Below are 25,029 nucleotides of genomic sequence, written 5' to 3'. Positions count from 1 at the left end.
CTAATTGGGATTCATGTTTTAATGGTCAAAACCTAAACGATATTTGGACGTCTTTTAAATCTATTTTCATGAATATTTTAGACAAAATAGCACCTGTCAAAGAAGTAAGGCTCAAACAAAGGTCTGAACCATGGATAAATAATGAAATTTTAGAATGTATAGTAGCACGTGATAAAGCACGCTTGGATTTTAGAAGGTCAGGGGAAAAGGAAGAACATGTTATGTTTAATAAACTAAGAAATATAGTTCAACGTATGTGCCAAAAGACTAGATTAGAATATTTTGATGATCAGATTCAAGAAAATAGGAATAATCCTAAGGAATTATGGAAACAATTTAAAAAACTTGGTTATGAACAAAACCCCAAATCAAGCTTGAATGTTGTCCTTAATATAGAGGGGTCAAATTGTCATGAAGGTATTACCATTGCAAACCATTTTAACAGATTTTTTTTTTTTACCAATGTTGCATCAAAACTTGTTGAAAAACTGCCTATTGGCAAAGGAAATTTTTTAACATCCGGTTACTTTTTAATTTTTTTTTATAGAAACAAGGGCCACTGCAAATTTAATCTTAAACATGTAACAGAGGGATTTGTGTCAAAAGAACTCTGTGGACTTAGTGTAAATAAAAGCATGGGCCTTGATGGTATCCCAGCTAGGTTTCTAAGAGATGGTGCTGAAGTCTTAAAATTACCAATTACATTCATCATTAACTGTGATATCTCAGAAGGTAAAGTACCAGAAGAACTCAAGGAGGCTAAGGTTAAACCACTCTATAAAAAAAACGACAGACTCAAAGCTGAAAATTATAGACCAGTAAGTATTTTAAGTATTGTTTCTAAAATTCTTGAAAGAGCAGTTTACACTCAGTTGGAGTCTTTCTTGACAGAGAACAATTTACTATATGAGCTACATTCAGGTTTTAGGGGATCTTACTCCACTGATACATGTATAATTCATCTAATTGACCACATAAAATCTCAGGCTTCTAAAGGTTTGTTCACCGGCATGGTTCTATTGGATTTGCAGAAAGCATTCGACACAGTTGATCATCAAATTTTATGCGAGAAATTATCTACTCTCGGAGTTGAATCTATTTCTTGGTTCCAATCATATTTAACACAGAGAAAACAAATTGTTAACATTAATGGAGTTAATTCAGAAGTTTGTGATGTCACCTGCGGGGTCCCTCAGGGAAGCTTATTAGGGCCACTTTTATTTCTTATTTATGTAAATGACATTAAAATTAGTATTGATGCAGATTGCAAGGTTTTATTATATGCAGACGACTCGGCCATTCTCTATTCACATAAAGACCCTAAAGTAATTTCAAATAAATTGTCTTCTGTTATAGAGTCGTGCCATGACTGGCTAGTTGATAACAAATTGTCCCTTCATTTGCGCAAAACAGAGAGTATAATTTTTGGACCCAAGAGTAAATTATCTCAAGCAGCTGAAGATTTTTGTGTTAAATGTAACAATCACTCTATCGGTGCTCAAAATTGTATAAAATATTTAGGTATTTTTATAGATAATAAACTAAGTGGAGAAAGTATTGTTAACTCCATAGTTAGAAAGGTGAATCAAAGATTGACATTTTTATACAGAAATAGAGGTTGTCTTTCTTTATCATGAAGAAAATCCTTGTGTACAGCTTTACTCCAATGTCATTTAGATTATGCATGTGCCAGCTGGTTTGAGGGTCTCACAAAGTGTTTGAAAAAGAAACTACAGATTTCACAAAACAAAATGATTCGTTTTATCTTAAATCTTAATCCAAGACATAATTTGTCATTCAGAGAATTTGATGCTTTGAAATTTTTGAATATTTCTCATAGGGTTAAGCAGCTCAGACTCAATCACATGTATAACATATTTCATGGGAAAGCTCCTCACTATCTAAACAATATGTTCACGAAAAATTCTGGTACATATAGAACACGTTCTAGCGAGTCAAACTTTGTGGTCCCTAGGATTGCTGGGGTAGAGTCCTCTTCGTTCTATTATATATGAGTTAAAGACTGGAATGCCCTTCCTATTGACATCAAACTTGCCAACAATAAGTGCACCTTTAAAAGAATGGTCAAACTACACCTTCTGAAAAAATGAAAAGACTCGAGGATGATGAATTCTTTTACTACTGAACTTCATTTTTTGTATTTTATGTCTAACATGCATAATAATGAGCTATTTTCAATGTTACCTAGTTGCATGTACCTAAATGCTCTTCAATACACTAGTCAATTAGTCATTGATGCATTAAGATTATTTAACCATGTATATTTTTACATTTTTTTGTCGATATTCTATAATGGACCCCAATGGAAATAAGCCTGTTGGCTTTTTGGGGTTATCCAAGATAAAGGGTAGTATTTATGTTATGTTTATTAAGTGAGCCTAGTGCTGTGACAATTTTAAAGTCCAATCTGTGACTGTAAATGCAAAATTTGATATTATTTATAGAATGTGTTATTTTATGTGATATTGTGTCATGTCAATTGTTATTCTTTGTCTAATGTGCCTTTATCTGAATAAACATAATAATAATAATAATATACAACGTAATTGTATGTTGTTTTGTATTATTATCCACACATACATGTACATGAGGGATGATTTTGTTTTATATAAAAAAAAAAATTAAAAAAAACACCATTAATGTGAAATTGTCAAAAGCACGACAAAGCTTTCTTGCTCACATGGTACGGATCCTTTACAGTTTCAGCGCTAGCGCTAGTGTTACAGCGTTTGATTTATGGAGAAAATACACAGCCTGACATATCAAATCCGTGGCGCAGGAACGATTTTACAAGTAAGATGCATCTTTTCTACCTTTTTAACTGTAAAACAGGAAAGGCATAACGCGTATTTGGTTTCAGTAGGTAATGATTTTAAAGAATTCTTGCAACTATATGTATGTCTGCAATAAATGAAAATAACAATGTAGTCTAATGCAAGTCACAAGTTGAATCATATGAATATTCATTATTCCACTTTGATAAGAGTAAAAAAAAATCCAAGGATTCTGATGAAACAAAATTTTTCTCGGGAGTAAACATACATTGTGGAAATTAGTATGTTATTACATGAGAGAGAGAGAGGGGGGGAGAGGGAGAGAGAGAGAGAGAGATTTTCCAACAATGCAACTATGTTTACTTAAGTTATGGGCCTTGTGCATGTACTTCAAAAAATAACGTAATGTTAAATTTTCCGCACTTTGTCATGCTTACAGATATTCACTTGATATTTGGAACATTGCTTTATCTTAAGTTACAATTCAAGTTCGAAATTTGTTCTGGTCCATTGAATTTTTTGCAAAAATATGGAATTCTAATCTGTCATACATGTACACGGCTTTTCTTTTATGGTGTCTGGTTATTTTTGTGAATAAAATAACTTCACGCAGAATATTAAACAGACGTCTTGATTTGGGGACAATTATTTTACTTACAGAATGCTTGTTCATTTTTCTATTTACTAAACACTACCTACCTACATATCCTCTTCGAGCTATGGTCGGCTCATAAGGCTTGACAGCATCTTCCGCCATCTCACTCTGTCATTCGCTACTGTGACTGCTTCGCTCCATGTTTGCCATCCTAGTTGTTCGCGTTCTGCCTCTGCACTTCTTCGACATGTTGTTTTTGGGCGGCCTCTCTTTCTCTTGCCCTCTGGGGCCCATGTCAGGGCTACTCTGGAGTTGTTGTCATGTGGTTTCCTCAGAGTATGTCCTATCCATCTCCATCTTCGGCATTTAACAATTTCACCTACTGGGCATATCCTTGTCCTACAGTATAGTTCATCGTTACTGACTTTCATGGGCCAGAAGATGCGGAGTACCCTTCGTAGACATTTTCTCTGAAAAGTTTCCAATCTGGTGACATCACTTTCATTCAGTTTCCACATTTCTGCTCCATAGAGTAGCACAGACATGACATTGCTGTTAAATACTCTGATCTTTGTTGCTCTGCTGTATTTGGTGGACTTCCAAAGAGGATTAAGCATTGCAAATGCATTCCTGGCTAAACTCAGTCTGTGCTTGATGTCTTCTGTTGTCCCTCCTGTCTTGTTGACAATAGCACCAAGGTATGTGAAAGTGTCCACATCCTCAACGTTTCTTCCCTTGATTGTGATAGGATTGGTTTCCTTGTTGTTAATTCTCAACACCTTGGTCTTGTTCGTGTTGATCTGGAGACCAATACTTTCAGCATGTGTACACAGTCTTTCGGTCTTTTCCTGCATGTGCTGGTGCTTACTAGATAGGAGGGTAATATCATCAGCGTAATCAAGGTCTTCTACCTGGTTGATAAACTTCCATCTGATGCCTGTTCTGTTCCCGTTGGTGGTATTCTTCATAACCCAGTCCACAGCAATTATAAAAAGGAAGCCTGACATCACACATCCCTGTCTGACTCCAGTTTTGACTGAAAACCATTCTGATGACTGTCCATTGTTGATGACACAGCTACTACTACCATTGTACATCTCTTTAATCATCTCGATAAAAAGATTTGGAATTCCATATGACTTCAGGATCTGCCAAAGCTTCTTCCTGTCTAGGCTATCGAAGGCTCTACGGAAGTCAACAAAGTTAATGTACAAGGATGACTGCCATTCGATGCACTGTTCTACGATGTTACGCAGTACAAAATTCTGTTCAGATGTTCCATGTCCTTTCCTGTATGCTGCCTGTTCATTTCTCAACTTTTCTTCTACTCATTTCTTAACTCTCTCTATAAGAACTCTGCAGAAGACTTTCCCTGGTATGGAGAGCAGTGATATTCCTCTACTGTTGTCACACCTTGTAAGATCACCTGATTTTGGTATTTTAGCAATCATCGATTTCTTCCAATCGCGTGGCATACTAATGGTTTTCCTTACATTCTCAAACATATGTAGCAGTTTCTTGGATGTTATCACACCTCCAGCTTTTAACATTTCTCCATTTATGTTGTCTACGCCTGCTGCTTTACCATTTTTCAACTTCTTTATTGCATGCCTCACTTCCTCCTCTGTAAAAGGTCCAGTGTTGATTTCCTCGATGGTTTCAATGTTGCTGTACTAAACACTAATGCAGAAATATTTACTAATCTCTAAATTCCAGAGTAACATATGTAAATCTAGATTTTTAAAATGTTTTTCAGATCGACAATTAATCAACATCAGCGATGTCTCCAACTCCTTGTGTGCCTTTTGTAAGAATTATGTTAAAAATAGACAAATCTGTACCGGAAAGTTATGCTCCACATCTGGGTTGGCTTAAAAAATTATTTCACTTTCTGTATATATTTAAGCACGTCCAAAATTTCCTATTGTTATAAAAAAAAAAATACATGCATATATAATCAGATATGTCATTAATGTACGACGTATATACAAGAATGAACATATCTCTACAGCAGTGTTTCAGGCGAACACTGTAATCACCTGGATCGTATAAACAATATTTAAAGAAAATAAACTTCGTATAGGAAGGTGGTTTCTAGACTTTTGAGTTTCTTGTTAACTTTCTTCAGTCAAGCTGTAAGGATTAGACATTCAAATACAAGTTTGAGTGTACCTGCGGGGTATGAATTCCGATAGGGCAGCGCTACTGTCGCTAGTTGCTGCTCTTCTCTTCCAATATTCACAGATTGATGGGACAGGGTTCAAAGCAGTGGATGGTGATAACCATGTTATGGTTCTTTTAAAATTATTTTTAGAATTCATCAGTGGAAAAGGAAATTTTTTATCCGGGTTTAGTTTGCTTGACCTTTGTATTTTGGCCGACAGAGATCTTCCTCCTTTTCATTAGTTTAGTCATTCTGTATATGGGGTAAATTTTGTACATTGATCTCCTGTGAAGAGAAATCACTGAATGCCCACAGACATTTATTTTTACAATAGAGTCCAGTTCGACTGACCTTTGACCTGAAAAATAGATAAGTATCACCGTCATTTCACGACACACTATTTCGTCTGTGTGTGAAGTATAGTGACTGAAAACCTGAAACCACTCTTCATGAGGACGGACAAACTCACTACAGTGTTCTCCTTTAACTTTGTTGCGAAGGTATAATTATAAAACGAAGAAGATTACAGAACAAGAACTCTTACCTACCAGTGTTGTTATAATTCTCGGATCAGAGGGGGTCCGGGTTTAAAAAAGGTCCTCAGGACCCTTTCCTTGTCGTAAGAGGTGATTAAATGGGGTTGGTCCTTCAGAGGAGACCACAAAATCCGAGGTTCTCTGTTACATCAGGTGTGGCACTATAAATATCCCTCCCTGTTCAAAGGCCATATATAGGCGCCGAACATAGGCCTAAATTTTGCAGCCCTTAACCGGAAATGGTGACGTCTCCATATGAGTTAAATTCTCTCGCGGGCCGGTGAACTTCTCGGAACAGAGCTCTTTCAAATATGTTTTATTGTTAGATACTGGTCTTCATTTTGGAGAGGAAGAATAGGTTTCAGGGGCAGATCCAGGAATTGCGGTTACGGGAGGGGGGGGCGGCGCCACTTTGAGGCAAGGGGTCTGGGGGCCGCCTTGAGGCCCCCAGTGGGTCCAGTTTCTGGATTTTATAGGGCTTGAAATATGTCTCCTATTCAGTCATTTGTACTATTTTCTATCATTTTTAATAAGGTGAAATTAATAAAAATGTTAAGGGTTTTAAAAAAAATTAAGTTCTCCCAATAAAGTAATTCAAGAAATCAAAAGATTTTGCCATTTATTTCTCCAGGAGTGGAAGAAATTATTGCTTCTTTTATCGTTTAGTACATTTTTCTGAACAAGACAACACGATTTACCTTAAATTTGACCCCCCCCCCTTTAATCCGCCACTGGATTTCCTTTAATGATATGTACAATGTATAAAAAGAAACCCATTTCACAAAAGGAGTTTGGTTTTCTTACTCCAAAATACTAAATCGGAAAAATGGGCAAGTTTTCTACAAAGCAGCACACTTTAGTTACATGTGTGCTGTCTGATGTGTTTCATACCGATTGTTAGACAATTCTTTACATATTGATTTTGACTACGGATTACTCTTGTTTCCCTGATCAAGATAGAGGATTCACGGTGGATGTGACCGGTCAACAAGGGTTGCTTACTCCTCCTAGACAACTGATCCCATTGCTGGTGTTTTCAGGTGTCCGTTGGCAAGAATAAATGCCTAGTACCTATTTCAGTAGAGCAAAACAATATATTTATTAGCTCATAATGAAAGAGCATATCCCACATATTGGAACTCTTCACAGTAGAGCGTATTTTCCCAGAAAACGTGATTACGATGTAATATAGCGTATTACGGCCTTTACGGTGACAGAGTATCATGCGGACAACAAAATTTTAATGCATGATGCAATCTGTCGCTGTACCAATATTTTCAGTTCACGTCTTGTGTGTTTGGGTAAAGCGGTTGACAAACGCAATCATCTATAGTATTGTTTTTTTATTTTGGTTTCTATTTCTATTTCTGAACACAGGGGTCCTAAGAAAGCGTCAGCGACACATTACACTACATGTAATAACGAGAAGAAATGAGGTGAACGTGACACATTTCTTTAATGAAATTAACAATTATATTTTGAGAAATGTTAGAACATTAAAAGTCATAGTATAATTTTGATAGATTTTACGTATTTCAGAAGAAATGAAAGGAATGGTTAGACCTAAAAAATAAATAATATATGTTTCCGCTTTCAGGTTGAAAAAAAAATAGGGTAGGTAGGTAGGCAATTTTTTTAAAGAAAAAACTTTTTTCATGGACCGAAGAATAATAGTGCGTAAACTCTTTATTTTTTGTGAGTTGTGTAATAAAAAATGCCATTATTTGTCCATTTATATTTTGTCAGTTATAAAGAAATTGCATTCTATTTTAATGTATGTAGGATACCCAAAGTAGGAATTGCTGCATCAAATAAAATGGGATTTTGCCGTGAATACAAGGAATTTCTTATATTTTGCATTGGATTTTTTTTTTTTTTTTACTGAATTATGACTGTATTATAGTGGAAGTTTAAGGACAATAGGACCACATTACTTGTATTTTTTTTCCAAAAGAGTAAACATGACAAGAGGCCCACAGGCCTTATCGGTCACTGGAGTACTAATTAAAAGTACCATTAGTCCCAAGGGCTATGAAATCTAGAAAAAAAGTCCTGTTCTGAATATCTAAGCTAAATTCTAATATTCAGCAACAGTATAAAACAAGATGTGTTCTTAAAACTTCAATGCCCTCAAAAGTGCATACACTGATGAAAGGCTTTACATAGTATAATATATGAATTAAGATTTAACGATATGGCTAATTTGGACCCATTCTAGAGTCAACATCCTAGAGTTGCGAAATTCACCATTTATTTGTACATCTTTTTCTGTTATTCCCAAATATGCATTTAGATTTTATACGGTATTAGCAAACTTAAAAAAGTCCTTCAAATCCTTAAACCAAACCCTTACCCCCTAGGATCATGAAATTTACAATTTTGGTTAAGGACTACCTACTTCTTCTAAATACTAGTATCCATTTAGTTTCAATTTAGTATCAATGGCATTAAAGCAGATATATATAAGTTTTGCAAATATACACTATATACGTGTGTATATATATATATATCTATATCTATATCTTTACACCAAGTTTGGTCCCAACCTGGAGTCAGAACCTTTACCCTGGGTACCCTGAATGTTACAATGTTGACAGAGGCAATCCTGTTCTATATCGCATCGTATTCAGTTTTTTCTTAAAGACATGAAAGTGTACAAGAGAAGATTTATGAAAATTGGTCAATTTTTGGGCAGGTTTTGGACCACTCCTGAGGCCCCTGGGGTGCATGAGTCCTGAAATGTACAATTTATGTTATGTCCCCCTTGTTCCAAAGATGCTGCATACCAAATTTGAAAAGAATTGGAATGGTAGTTATCAAGAAAAAGTTAGAAATTTCCATTGTTCACACATTTAATAACTGACAATTTTGGCCCCACCCTGATACCAAAGCCCCATACCCCTGGGATCATCAAATTTACAATATTGGTAAAGGACTACCTGCTCTTTCTAAATATTTATTTAGTTTCAATTTAGTATCAAATAGCATTAAAGAAGATGTTAAATAAGTGTTTTACACATAAACACTATATACTAAGTTTGATCCCACCCTGGAGTTAAAACTCCTACCCCGGGGATCATGAAAATTACAAGTTTGGTGGAGGCCTTCCTGCTCTACATCACTATGCATTTAGTTTTTCTTAGATACATGTATGTGCAATTGTAGAGAAGAAGATTTTTGAAAAATGGTCAATTTTTGTACCGACCCTAAGGCCCCAGGGGTGCTGGAGTCCTGTGCCCCCTTGTCCCTGAGATGCTTCATATCAAATTTGAAAAGAATTGGAATAGCAGTTATCAAAAAGAAGTTAAAAATGTTCAATCGTTAACGCAGGCGACGAGCGACAACAAATTCCAATAGGTCACGTGACCTGAGTTAACTCAGGTGACCTAAAAAGCAAAAATAAGATATATTCACCGAAAAAAACATTTTAAATAAAGAAAAAAAATAAGGGTTGGCGCTATAAATTAGGGTCGATCGGGAAAGCGGAAACAAACATATTATTTTAGGTCTAATTCTTGGAAAAGGTGTAACATTTATCTTAGTGATATATTTCCTTCAGACAACAGTTAAACTTTAGTATTTGTATAAGAGAAGCATAAGCTTGCAGTAATTGATAAACTTTCCTTATGAATACATAATTATAAAGAATTTCATGTTGTCTGGGGAAACTGCAGCAATCTGCTCGCCCGTCTGAAAAATTACTAATATTGTCATCAGATCTTCTTCCAAACCATTGAATACATGTACATGTATTTAAAAAAAAATATTGCAAGAATACGAAAAAGAAACCCAGTCTAAAGAAGCTTACATCCCACACTCGGGTTTTTTTTACAGAGATTTTTTGTATTATATATTACTGAACGAGTTCCGCTTCGTTACTGCTAATGCAAAGTTCTTTACAAGCATGGGCGTATGTTTGAATACTGATGTTTTGTACCATACCAGGAAATATTCATGAATGTGTGCGATTAAAAATGTCAAGGTGTTTTAATACAATTTCTGGTCAAGTGTATTCCTAAAATAAAGAGGCAATAGGCACGGGGTCAACTACGTTCCAATGTAATAATTAATAACAATTTACCTTTCTAGATTTAATTTCATATAACTCATTCTAGAGCGATCATGACAACACGATTCACCATCCATGCTAAATACAATTCACTGCTACAAAAAATTGACAGAACTGAGAACGATTTATGAGCTTGTTCTGCGTTAGCTGCAATACTGTAGCCCTCTCCGATCATTTGGGGGGGGGGGGGGTACAACTCCTTAGGATCTCCGTAATGGTGCAAATGCGGGAGTGATTCACTCCCGCAACATTTTCAATCATTCTAAACATTTGCTGACTTTCTTTACGTAAATAAAATGATATTCTATGTTTCTTTGTCAATATATAAATTTACAACCTGCAACTTACGATTTGTGAGGCTCTATTCTACAGTTTTCAACAATTTCGATAAATTCCAATTTCTCAATTCATATTTGTGCGCCATGTTTGAAGTACTGAAGTTTCAACTTCCGATTGTCAAATTATTTGCATATGCCATAAAAGGTAGTATTTACATCAATGGACAAGTACAGAGGAGAACGCCATTTCGTCGGTATTAAAAAGGTTTAGATTTAATATCAAGTTAAATAAGCATTCTGAGAGTATTGCATAGCAATACATAGTCCCATACCGGAGGCAAAAATTATTGGACCTCAACAGTATTCGAAGTCATTATGAGACTAAAGTTATGGTAAAAGGGAAGATTGGGAAAACAGGATAGGAGTGGTTGGAAATCAACTACTACTCAGGTACAAAGACTAGACTATGAAAACTTAAAAATCAATCTGTAACTTGTTATTGCAAAGCAATCATCATAGTGTACTGAATATCAAATGAATATCTGTAAGCACCAATCTGATTAAAACCAGATCTTCAATCCGCTCCTCTATTGGCCATGTCGCCAATAGAGGAGCGGATTGAAGATCTGGTTTTAATCAGATTGTGTAAACACAACAACAAAAGTTAGGAAAACTGACAATTCATGCTATTTTTCTAAGTCCAAGGGCCATAACTTAGTGAAAAATCAACGGACCAAGACGAAATTCGAACTTGATCTGTAACTTGTTATGGCAAAGCAATGTATAAAATATCAAATGAATATCTGCAAGCATATAAAAAAAAAAAAAAACGTCCGGAAAAATGATAATTCATGCTATTTTTCTAAGTCTTAGGGCCATAACTTAGTGAAAAATCAACGGACCGAGACGAAATTCGAACTTGACCTGTAACTTGTTATGGAAAAGCAACGTACCAAATATAAAATAAATATCTGCAAGAACATAGAAAAAAGGTCCGGAAAACTGGACTGGCGGACAGACAGACAGACGGACGGAGCACAAACCTAAAGTCCCCTTCGACTTCGTCGGTAGGGGACTAAAAACGAACAGCAGAGTGTAAATTCTTTCTGCAACCATATGATTTTCCTTACTTTGTCGGATTGGCTCGAGTAACTACATTTTCGCGCAAATTTTCATGGATTAGGTTTTTCAGTAGATCCACCTACGAGATCTCGCGATAACAAGCATGGCGGAACAGACGAAGAATTTTGCATGCTGTCCATGATGTTTACTGAAAAACACCTTTATTAGACATACCCAAACACAAAGTTTGTACTTCTTTTGGTGTAAACAACATTTGGGACTAATAAACGGAGCTTAGGCCAAGTAAAATTAATTAGTAGATTATCATTCAAACTTCACAAAAAAAATGGGGCGGGTGGGAGGACTTTATTTTTTATTTTTCGCCATGGTATTCTTAACCTCGAAAATGCCTTCTCTCATTGAGAAAAGGCTTTATAAATCATAATTACATGTGTATTTGGGTTTCTAAAAGGCAAAGTGAAACAAAGTACGTTTACGATACCGGACCGGACGTAAAAATATCCGGAAATCGTAATTTTGAAAAATAAAAAAAATCGGGGCGGGGCGATTTTCGAGGGGCGGGCGGGAATGATAATCTACTAATTAATTTTACTTGGCCTTACTATCGGTTATTCATAAAATTATTTTGCACCATTACGGATATCCTATGGAATTGTAGCCCTATCCCGAAAACGTCAGAAAATAATCGGATAGGGCTACATTATTGCAGCTAGTTCTGCGTGTGATCGGATTTTGAATCGAGGCGGGCTGCTGGCGGGCGGGTTTGGTAGTGCGGGAGTTTCGGCAGTCCCGTTTAAAAGTCAGCATTTCGCAAATTCTATGATCGTTATAATGATTTAGTTTGCCAAAACAACCTATCATTGGGTCAAATGCTGTCTGGCATATTTCATACCAATTGTTAGGCCGCTCTTGGCATACTGATTTTAACTACGGATGACTCCGTTTGCCTGATCGAGATATGGGGCTCACGACGGGTGTGACCGGTCGACAGGGAATGCTTACTCCTCCTAGTCACCGGATCCCACCTCTGGCATATCCAGGGGCCCGTGTTTACTCAACTCTCTATTTTGTATTGCTTATAGGAGTTATAAGATTGATCACTGTTCGTTATCTTCACCTTTCATGATTGAAATCCTTATAACTGTATACAGATTTGTTGTCAAATACCATTATCCAAAGACGCAAAATAGATACCCTTATCCAAAGACGCAAAAATAAATGCCCTTATCTAAAGACGCAAAATAAATACCCTTGCCCAAAGACGTAAAATAAATACCCTTATCTAAAGACGCAAAATAAATGCCCTTATCCAAAGACGCAAAATAAATGCCCTTATCCAAAGACGCAAATACCCTTATCTAAAGACGCAAATTAAATGCCCTTATCCAAAGACGCAAAATAAATGCCCTTATCCAAAGACGCAAATACCCTTATCTAAAGACGCAAATTAAATGCCCTTATCTAAAGACACAAAATAAATGCCCTTATCCAGAGACACAAAATAAATGCCCTTATTACTAAATTATTAGTAATTCCTAAATAGTAATAGTAATTCCAAATATCTATTAATAGTAATAGTAATTCCAAATATCTATTACCGGTATTAAACATAATGGCATAGTAATTCCAAATATCTATTACCGGTATTAAACATAATGACATAGTAGTACCACAGATTTATTACCGGTATTAAACATAATGACATAGTAATTCCACAGATCTATTACCGGTATTAAAGGATTTATGCGGAACAGTTTCAAGCTACATTCGGGATGGCATGTGTCTTCTTAACAAAATCCCAGACACTGTCCATCAGAATACATTACTAAGTCTTGTAAATTTTGATGTGATGAGTGAAGATGAAATTGACGTAAAATGTAAAGTTTATACCAACACCTGAAAATAAGTACCACCAACTAACGATATTAAAAAATACACCGCGTCAGTGATTTTTTGGGGGCTAAAATGCCACCGATATTCGGCTGTTTCCCCTCACTAAAATTAGCTATTTTTTCCCAATTATATATATATGTTTTTCCCAATTTCAAATCTAGGGAAATTAGGCCATTTAAAAAAAAGGTTACCGTATATTTCTGACAGAGTAAATACGGTTTTTTTTTTTTTTTTCTTCAGTTTTATTCTCCAAACCACTGCACATGCAAAAGGTTTTGTAAAAAATATGTAAAACCTCATCCATATAAGCAGATATGCAGCGAAGTATATAGCTTCCAGATGCACATTAAGCCATATTGTTTACAATTTATTTTGACCGCCATTTTTTGTAGGGTCAGGCTAATAACAGGAAGTGGCCAACAGTATTGGGTTTTACTAAAATTCGAAAAATACAAAACAGGAGAGACATTCTGGAAACTTGATTATTAATAGAATACTAGTATTTACAAGATTATGGGTACAAATGCTGGTGAATTAATAATTTGTTATTTTCTTTATGAAATTAGACAATAAGTATTTCTTAGAAAAAGTAAATAATATATATACAAGGTGTGACTTCCAATACATATTTAATGTTAAATAATGATTTATTTTATGATTTTAAATCAGATCTGAAATAAACTTTAAACAAAAAATTGTTATTTGATTATTTTATGCATCTTTACCATTTTAATTTACTATGAATGATTTTTCCCAATTTGAGGAAAATGTCGCTAATTTTTCCCAATTCAAAAGGAAAAACAAAACAAAAATCACTGCGCGTAGATTGAGATCGGCTAATTCTTTTGTAAAGAAATACAATCAAATCTAGTCCATTGATGAGAGACGCAACGATGCGTTAAATACGGTCTGTGATACTTAACTGGAAACTCCTCTAATGGAAGATAACTCGAGCACTGTGAAGAACAATTTATCCCCCCAAAAAATGATGAATTGAATGCGTTACAAATCATTGCCATCGGATGAAACATTATTATTAAAGATATTGACAAAGGAGAAGTGGGTGTCATAATGGACTCAGTATACAAAAAATACAGAATATTAGACGAGGAGCTCTACCCAGAAATAAAAAAAAAACAATCAAGGCAAAAGAATATACAAAATTTGTAATTATGTGCAATCAATGCAATAATTTTTTTGTTACAAACATTGACTATCATAACTTATACAACTTTTACAGAACAATCTTACTACTTTTATAATGAAAATGCTTATATACATGCCTATATACATGAAACAATGTAAAACTTATACGGTACCAATTTTGATGCACCAGATGTGCATTTCGACAAATAATGTCTCTTCAGTGATGCTCAACCGAAATGTTTGAAATCCGAAAAAACAATGAAGTTTTAGAGCTATTATAGGGAAAAACAGCGTGCCAAAAAATTGGAGTCAAATTCGTCTAAGAATAAGAGCTATGCATGAGGGAGATAATCCTTAATTTTGAAATGAATTTCTAAATTTTATAACAGCAATTAAATATACATCCGTATTTTCAAGCTAGTAACGAAGTACTTAGCTACTGGGCTGTACAGGCTATCTTTTACTTGTTTATATATCTTAACCTTTGTGTCAGTCGGATGGGACTTTAACGGTGCCCCATGTCACAACCCTCTTGGTATGCAAAACATCATTTCTCTGGTTTTCAAAACAGATTAGGCTCACTGGAAGCCGTCAAGCTAGAAAACTCCAAAATTCTTCAAAACCTATTATATATTAGTTAGTAAACACCGTAAAACTGAAATATTGCCAAAACGGCGTTAAACCCAAAACAATCAATCAATCAGTCACCTTTAGGACGTTTTGTTAAATCCTTAACTGTTTAATGAGGTCAACTCTTTTGTCCATGATTGTTTCTGCCAAACGTCATTTGGATATACCGCCATGCCTACAAATGGTGCAATCACATTGTATCGTGCTTTTAACGCAGAATAAGATCAACCCCTATGACACTTGACTATGGACAGTGTCGATTTCCGTGAGGATGGGCAAGAGAGTGGCTCATATTTTTTTCTTTATACACATAATTCTTAGAAAGTAGAATAGACTACCAGGTGATGCAATGAATTCTGGTTTGAATGATATATATAACATTTTGTCAGATTAATTGCGCAAACACTTGAACATAGAAAATTTTGAGCAAATTGGTCTCGGTCGTTCGTTTTCTTAATTCTCTTTTTAGAAAACAGATCCCACCTAAAATTCAATTACACCAATGAAAAGACAACATCATTACAATTACAAGAAAATGGATAGAAGTGAGTTATCTTTCCTTGTGTAGCGGCGCTGTGTGTCCCGGTCCAAGTGATAACTTCTGCATCATTGTAAACACTCGTGAAACAGTAGTTGTACTGTTTTAGGTGGACTATGAGTCACATAAGATCACAAAACAATCCAAAGTAATAGATTTGACATAAACACATTAAATCCACCAACACGTTCCAATATTTGGATTGCATGAGTGCTTACAATCCTTCTGTTTTGAAAAGATTCATTAAGGTGAAATCGTTCGTGTTTAAGGAACACAAATCACGCAGGGGAGTAGGTTGCCTTTGATAACAAGTGAGGCACAGCCATATTTGTAAGGAGTCTGGGGCCCGCCATAGGCCCCCAGCGGGTCCAGGACGGCGCCATGGTGGAGTGGATGGGTTTTAGAAATATTATATGCGAAAATCATATACTTTTTCTGCACATGATTTCGTCAATTCCACCGGTGTCACAAATATTTCATTCCACCTGTTATGAAGCGCAACTATTAGCGTTAAAAACAGGGTTCATACACCTTTTTTGTTCCTATTTTCCATGACTTTTCCAGGATTTTTTAAAAATTCCATACCCAAAATTATAGACAATTATGCATCATTAATCCATTATTTATCAAATATTCTTATCACATTTATGTATGCCACAAGTTTTTGACACATTTATATAGCTGGCATGTGATACTATGACTTCTAAAAGTAGCATATTCTAAGTTTCTCAAGTTCCACATTTATCTAAATAGACTACTGCAACCTATAAAAACAACTTTGTTGTCACCACTTATTCATTGATGGGTACCAAAATCTCAAAATGACTGAAGACTCTAAATTTCCATTTCTTTCTTGTTTTAAATATGCAGGTATTAAAACCAGTTGATTTTTAAAATTCTAAGTCCAAAGATGTAAAAAAAAAAAAAAAAAATTCGGCAGCACGGCTCCTAGAAAATTGGCTTTTAATGTTGAGAAAAACAGGCCATCAGTTTGGGCAAGAGAAAGAATTATACATAGCAGTTGGGGCAGTTCCCCTTATACCTAAAGGAACATACTACTATGTTATGAGATAGCTTTATAAAAGTGAAAGCTTACCTTTTAGTCCACTCCAAAACCTTGCATGTATATCCAGTTGTTTTTTCTGAAGTTGTTGGTTTAACGATTCATCAAATAAAAGAACATAATTGGTTTCATTCTTTACGTACTAAAAAGGAAACCATGCTAAACATTAACTGGTTCCTTGTTTACAATGGTGTAGTAGGTTTAGCTATCCGACCGACAGGACTGACGTACGACCTGACTATTACTGTAAATAGGTGGCAGGGGAAACTGTCCCCTGCTACCTTTAAGAATTCTGACATCTCATTTCATTGACGTCAATTCCCATTTTTGACAAATCTGACTTATTCTGAGTGAAACTACACCAATACATCATGTCGACTGCCCTAATGTGTACACAATAAAATTATTTAAAAACCTTACATTTCTGTGTATGATGTTGTCATTTTAAAGTGATGAGACTGTTCGAGTAAGATCCCTGTGCCTAACAAATAATATTACAAGTAAACTGTATCTATAGTAAAAGTAACCTTATATGTGGTGCTACATGCTGGACATGTAATCTTAAGAACCTGTGTAGAAAAAGATGGATTAGAGAGAGATGAAGGGACATAACTGCTCTTAAAATCAAGAAAATTTCCCACTTCACTGTCTACTTCTTTACATACTGTATATGTATAGACCTGAAATATGCTCTAATTAAGTAAACAACTCCCCAACAAGATTTTGAATACCTGTTCTCTTCTTACATTCTATTCCATGCCATCCTAATAGTGAAAACAAAAGATTCATGCAATTCAGCCAAATGTCAAAGGGGAGGTGGCTTGTTTACTAGTACCAACCCATAAATGAGAAAATGGTGTTAACTGGGTTTTTTGTGTACAAAATGTCTCTAAAATGACTTATTTCTCTATCTGCAAGTATTTTTTCATAAATATGTATCATGGTACTGAGAAGAAATGTGATCTACTGTACCTGAGACCTGTAAATCAGTACAATTTGTTAATTACATGTAGAACATGTAAAACTACATGTAATCTATGTAAAAAGAATACACGGTATATGAAGTACCCCAAATAACATTATTTTAACCACTAAGCTGATTTACATGTACTTACATGTCACTACGATACTTGACCAGATTCTGATTTTCCATAGTACTAAAGCATAGCTTACCCCCCTTGACTCTGTTGTCTACCATTGTGACACTAATGTGATACATCTATTGAAATAAAGGGTTGTATTACATATTTAATATATTTATCTTGATAATATTAATGAAATTGACTGAATTCCATGGGTTTCAAAAATGCCACTCTCTTAAAGGTGGCAGGGGACAGTTTCTGTGGTTTTGAAACATGTGGATAGGGGGTATACACCAAAGTCAGATTATGACAGACTAATGAAAAATCATATTTCCCTTTTAAGTCAATACTTGTATTTTATTAGTGTAGTTAATAAATTATGACCCTAAATTACATGTAATCTATAAATACTGGTGCTGGTGCACAAAACATGCTCTGAGCAGGTTCCCTTTTTTGCTTTGATTTTCCCTCATTTGGGCTAATCCGCACCACCCCAGTACCAAACATGGGGATTTAGACGCTGTGCACAATCAAGAACCCTATCTGCCCTTCTCAAAAATCTACCTCTCATATGGGGCCATCCACCTTCCCTCACAGCTACAGACCTTTTGCTAGACCCTGCATGTTTTCACCAGAATTTCTTCAGCAACTGACCACGTGTCTTAGTTTCGTATTTGCACCCATCTATATGCTAGGAATCATGGTGACACCTATATGTTGCATATCAACATTTTTACTAAGCACTCAGCTACATTTGACATGCATCCTAAAATTACAATTTACTGTATACATTTTTACACATGTAATATCACTTCAAATATGGGGTATTTCCATTTTTTTTAAAAAGTTGACGGGCCTATAGTGCGAAACTGTCCCCTGCTACCATAGAAGACAGCAATCTCTACCCAGAGTTATCGTTCCCGCTACGCTCCACTAATACCTCTGTCAACGTCTAAAAATATCAAAACGTACTAAAACTAACTTAGCATATCAAACTGTAATGATCATATCTAAGCAAATCAAACACTTGTCTGAATTTTATAAACGCAGAAGCTGGTAAATATGAGACACCTGAGCGAATTAAAAATAATTCTATTCATTCATCCAATAATACTAGAATAATCATGGAATTCGTTGTTTTTGTGAACTTACTATAAGATTTTAAGCTTAACACTAAAACTTGTAAAATCATACTTTATAATCCAATAGGTAGAAATAAGTTTTGCCAAGAATCTTGACATTCAGACGTCGACAGAGGTGTTGTAGCGCAGCGTAATACGCCCTCTGGTGAGAGATTGAGAAGACAGATGAGTAATTGCCGTCAGGGAACCAGTTGAGAAGAGAGCGTTGAGACGACAGGGCGAAGTTGACGATATTGAGTTCGGCACCATACTTAAACTTATAACCTGGTAATCTATGTAATGCTTATAAATATTACCACAATGGGAAGAAACAAATTGACCTAGAAAAACACCGGGAGACAAACAAAAGATCGATGATTGATGAATTTAACACCTAATAAAAAATAATTTGCCATTTATATAATTTTCCAGGACTATTCAAGGACTTTTGGCAACAATACTGATTTCCATGACTTTTCAAGGCCTTTAATTTTCAAATTAAAATTCCATGACTTTTCAAGGATTCAATGACCTGTACGAACCCTGTAAAAATATCAAACTTCTGCAAGATAAACAGACATAAAGTTGATTTAACTTCATTTAGATTATGTTCTCTAGATTTTAACTGTCCAATATTCGGCGATGTTTGGAATCAGCAAATCTGTCGAGAATATTTGCAATTGAAAATGATTCCTGTTAATAAACAGCAAATTAAGACCGACCCGGCTATCATCGTTCACAGTAGACCTGTCCGAATGCTAAATAAAAGACGTCTCATTGCAGAAAACGATCTTCGTAAGTCTCATTGCAAAAAACGATCTTCGTAAGTCTCATTACAGAAAACTATTTTCGTAAGGCAAAGAACCAACCGGCATAGTACTTAGTGTAGATCTAATTGATATAATCCTAACTATTCTATTTGTAAAATAATTAAAATTCTGTTACTATTTCAAGACTCTTCGTCTATTTTCCTTATCTTTAAAAATTATGACTATTCTATTTATTTATTAGAGCTATCTTGCGCTTGATCTCAGTTCAGCCCATTTTAATCCTGAACTTTATTGAAACATCAATTGACTTAAATATTAACTGCTACACCTGTACTCCACTGATTGAATCCAATCTCTGTGTCGATAGCTTGATGTTAGGGAATTAATTGTTTGTCCAGTGTACGTTACTTTATAACAATGTCATTGAGTGTTGCGTTACATACAGCATTTATTTTGATAACCCCCCACCCCACCCCCGTCGTTGCAAAAAATCTATTGGGGCAGTTGTCTCCTCGTCACAATGGAAGCTACACTTATAAGTGACACACAGTTATAATGCATTGTACCAATAGTCAAACCACGGAATGACGTAGTATCCAAATATGTATCGTTATTAAGAAAGCTGGGTCAAGCTTCTCTGCTTTTCCCTTGGAATTTCTGTCGTATGCCACAAGTCTGTTGAAAAAATATATAATACGTTCTCTCTTTTTAAATTCACGCACAGATAATGCTTGAGTGTAACATGTGGTGTTGGGTATCGAATTATCTGTCGACAAGTTTCTCTCATCCGACCCGAGATTCTCGTATTTCTTTTTAAAATTCGTTTTTAAACTGAACTAAACTCATAAAACCATATTTGTAGTTCTTCATTATAATTTCTTTTGCAAGTCCACTGCACCGATTGGAAATATGAGCGGAGAAAAATGTTAAATATTTCACCGTTATCTCTCGTAAACAAGATGTTCTTGGACCGGGACAAGTATCGCCGCCTAGTGGGAAACATGGGAACGCAACTCACTTTCTATCTCCCATTATAGAGATCATTAATGAGAATGAAAATATAGCGCTGGATACAACCATTCTCTGAAAATATAACGTAGGATACAGCCATTCCTAATATAGTGACTTGTGTAAAGTTCTCCTCGTAGAAAAGGTAAAGTAATTGTTCTACTGTTACACGTATGACGTAATCTCTTTTCAAATGATTTTTAATAGGTATTTTGCGCCTTTACCTGGATTAAAGAAACAAACACAGAAATAAACTTTTCAAAACGGGTTTTAATGAACTGTAAACTTTGTTTTCAAATCTATCTTTACCGTACTTGACCTTTAAAAACGGGGCCCCGTGTAGCGGCAGACGTTGGTACGTTACAGGCCTTAAGTGCTTAGCATGGGTTTAAAGTTGTGGTACTTTAAAAATTTGAACAAGTTTGCATAATTAAGTGAAAAACTATGGAAACCGGACTGATAACGCAATGAGTTTTTATGAAAGTGGGTTTTTCAAATTGAATTCATTCATTTTTTACTATATTTTTTCAAAATAAATGAAAAATATTTTACTTGATAAAAGAAACAATTCTAACTAGAACTGTCCTATCGGCACTAATACTCCCGCAGGTCACACTATATAAAACAGACTTCCTCAAATCAAACCAGAAGCTGCCTATTCAAATGGTCATTTAGTATATTCTATTTTTTCCTCCCCCCAAAAAACACCACCTACGTGAACAAGCATACAAAGCCGTGTATGGAATCATAAGAAACCTTAAGTTTAAATACCAATCGACTGCCGATTTGATCATTTTGATAAAGTTGAAGTACCAGTATTACTATACGGCTCTGAAGTATGGGGCTATGAAAACATTGATGTTTTAGAACGTATACATTTGAAATTTTTAAAACGTGTATCTACACTTACAAATTAACAAAATTTGCCAATTAATTCTGAAACGTTACTGCTTGCACCTTTAATATTGTTTCATATGCGAGGTGAAGTCCGTAAGCTATAAGGAAGCAAATGCTTGTTAATATCGTAAAATTAATCAAAAACCTACTTTACCTTTCGATAAACTACCTTGAAATAGCAACAACAAAAAAGTGGCGGACATGCTTTGGCAGACCTAAACCAGTTTTCTCTCTTTTTTATGACAACTTAAGATAATGCGATATGAAGTAAATTCATTGTTTATCGATGCTTGATTTTTTGATGTTAAACAAGCATTCTGAGAGTATTGCATGGCAATACATAGTCCCCTACCGGTTGCAAAAATCATTGTACCACAGCAATATTCAAAGTTCATTATGTAGGTTATGGTAAAAGGAAAAATTGGGGAACCAGGATAGGAATGATTGGAAATCAACTACTATTCGCAAGTCCTGTTGTGTTGAATTGTGGACAACCACGGACTCGCACCGGGAGGTGTGTGACCTTGACCTCATTTTGAAGGTCAAGGTCATCGGTCTTCATGCGAAAAGTCCCGTGTCTCTATGTCTATTCATGGCAAAGTTAGAGGCTTCAATAACGATATCGGATATTAGCAGGGGCAATAACTCTGCTTAAGGGGTTCCGGTTCCCTTCTCACTGCAAGGGAGTTTCACTGGGAACTCCTCAGCGAAAGTTTCGTGTCTCTACGACTTTCGGTTCTTGAGGAGTAGCGATAACAAGGTTTTCAACGCGCTTTGCCACAGTTCGCAGAGGGGTCAAAATTTAGAGTTGTAATTCATGACATGGACACCCATCCAGAATTCCATGCTGACCCATATGGTATTTCACTGCTATCTGAAGCGGGAAAGAGGGTACAAAGAGTGCCATTTTCTGGTCTTTTGGGATGACCTTTGACCTTGACCTATTTTTAAAGGTCAAGGTCACCCGACCCGTTCCAGTGGATTCGGTGTCTCTACGACGGATACTTTAGGAGTCGTCACTTTGTTAGGTACAAATCGCAGAACATGAGGGGGCATTAACTCCCTTTAGGGGACACCGAATCCCTTCATTTGAAATTCTCGCTTCTACTAATTGACCTCTATGCTTCAGCAAAGGTTTCATCCTCCTCTCCTTTACGGTTAAAAAGGAGTAGCGATAACAATGATTTCTGCTAAAAGGTCCGATAACTCCGTAAGGGGTCAAAGTTCCATGACGCAGGGTGAAATGTATTCGTTTCTCAAGAAGTGCTATATGATGAACTCTAAAGTTTTTCGATAAGTCTTAGGACGACAATTTTTTTTGACGGCAGGAAAATAATAAACAGAACAATAACAATAGGACTTTCCACAGAAAGGTGGAAAGCCCTAATAGACATAACAACTGGAAGTGAATAAAACAGACAAATATATCTATATTTTGCCAAGCTCAGAGAATGTCGCGTTCGAATCCTCAGTCCACGCCCACCCCGATATACAATGTTCGCGCTTAATATAACCTCCGCCAATTCATGTAAAATATCTTATTTAAAAATAAAATGGGGGAATATGTAGTCTGTACTTCGCGTTGGTATGACTGTTTTGACTCGAACTTCTCCGTAATGGACGTAAATGCAGTATAAACAGTTTGTACCACTAAATGAACAGATGTAAACACAGTCGACACAATTAAATTCTTCTTTTATCAAAACAACAGCAGAAAAGAGAAAATCGGAGAACTGGTAGATAAAATCCAATCTCGGAGGGAAAAGGGGAAGAAAAGTGTTATCTCTAGTGTCATACTACCAAAGGTATTACCAAATGGTTGTATACATTTTTATGTAGCAATATTCCATTATCACCTGCATATGGTGCTTATATCTCTCAATTGCTTCGATACGCAAGACCTTTTTCTGCTTATGGTCAGTTTTTAAATCGAAGCAGGCTACTGACAAACAAGTTGATGGTGCAGGGGTTTCAACAATCTCGTTTAAAGTCAGCATTTCGCAAATTCTATGGTCGTTATAACGATCTGGTTTGCCAATACAACCTATCATTGGGTCAAATTCTGTCTGACGTGTTTCATACCGATTGTTAGGCCGTTCTTGACTACGAATAACTCCATTTACCTGATCAAGATATAGGGCTCACGACGGGTGTGACCGGTCGACAGGGGATGCTTACTCCTCCTAGGCACTTAATGCCACCTCTGGTATATCCAGGGGTTCGTGTTTGCCCAACTGCAAAGAGATCAATTAAAATGGAAAACAATTACCAAAATCGACACGGTGACCGGTGGTCAATCACCCCTTCTCCCAATCAACGACGTGAGTGTGAGCGGTGCTCAGGTAACCGTATTTAGGGTTGAGTGGGGTTGCAGTCCGCTATATTTCTGATAATCCATTTTGACCGACCTAACTTCTGTAAACCAGTCCAGCGACCAAGAGAGAATAATGGCGACGATTTCCGAGGTACCGAGATTCCCCACTTCTATCCGACGAAGCGGTTGCAGAACAACTTGCATGTGCTGCCGAGTCGGTTAGTATTTTTTACCCAAAGATGCAGGGTGGGTGTTTGTTTTTTTTGGACATGGTTTTCAATTCAAAGAGAAAGCGCACCCGGTATGGTACGTGTAATATTAGCTTTAAATCTGAAAAATTTATTTTGTTGTAAAAATGTGCTATTATGATAGTTTTGTATGTAACTTTAGCCATAATCATTGATAAAATTAAAATAAAAAGATTTTATCAAATAAAGCTTTTGGTTCTATTGAATATATAGGATTACATAGAAATCAATTTTTGTACAGGAAGACAATGATATAATTATGCTTCATTCAGAGTCTCTGGATAGGTTTTCTAACATAAATATTGATAAAAAAAAGTTTATAAACCTTATTTTGTTTTTGTCATTGAAACAGTAAATGAGAATTTTGCAACAAGAATTGTCGAAACCAAAAATGACAACTAGTATTGCTTTTCGACAAAAACGACGTTCCTCAATATCATTCTTTATTTGGTAACTTTTCACGTACAATTCACTCGCGTTCTATCACATTCTACAAAGCATCATGGTTTATATTTAGAGTTAGCATATTGTGGTAGCTCCTGGTTGTTGCAAGTAAAATTCTGATAGTTCTTGGTTGTTACAAGTAAAAATGTAAAGTCAGCTCTTATGTGTTACAGTAAGTTCTATAAATGATCGTTACTGTAACAAAGGAGAGAAAGATCTTTGAAGCAATCGGATATCGAAACCGGAACCCTTTCATTATTAGCTACTCACAACGATCGATATAAAAATTCCTACTTATTTCGGACATCATACAAGAACTCTTCATATCGAAGAGGTGAAAAATTATTTTAGAGAA

General features: G+C 35.7%; 1 protein-coding gene across 1 annotated transcript in view; it reads left to right on the top strand.

Moving 5' to 3' along the window:
• LOC125682158 (uncharacterized) overlaps window positions 1-6,097 on the top strand; it is a 10,959-nt gene extending 4,862 nt beyond the window's left edge. Inside the window, exons 2-3 of the mRNA XM_048922550.2 lie at window positions 2,722-2,814; window positions 5,147-6,097. Coding sequence (XP_048778507.1) covers window positions 2,722-2,814; window positions 5,147-5,265 — 212 coding nt within the window. The 3' untranslated portion in view covers window positions 5,266-6,097. The remainder of the gene's footprint in view (window positions 1-2,721; window positions 2,815-5,146) is intronic.
• Window positions 6,098-25,029: the final 18,932 nt, after the last annotated feature.

The sequence above is a fragment of the Ostrea edulis genome, chromosome 2 (genome assembly GCF_947568905.1).
Source record: "Ostrea edulis chromosome 2, xbOstEdul1.1, whole genome shotgun sequence".
NCBI classification, from domain to species: domain Eukaryota; kingdom Metazoa; phylum Mollusca; class Bivalvia; order Ostreida; family Ostreidae; genus Ostrea; species Ostrea edulis.
The sequence above is the reverse complement of the archived record's forward strand: the minus strand, read 5'-3'. Positions and strand labels throughout refer to the sequence as shown.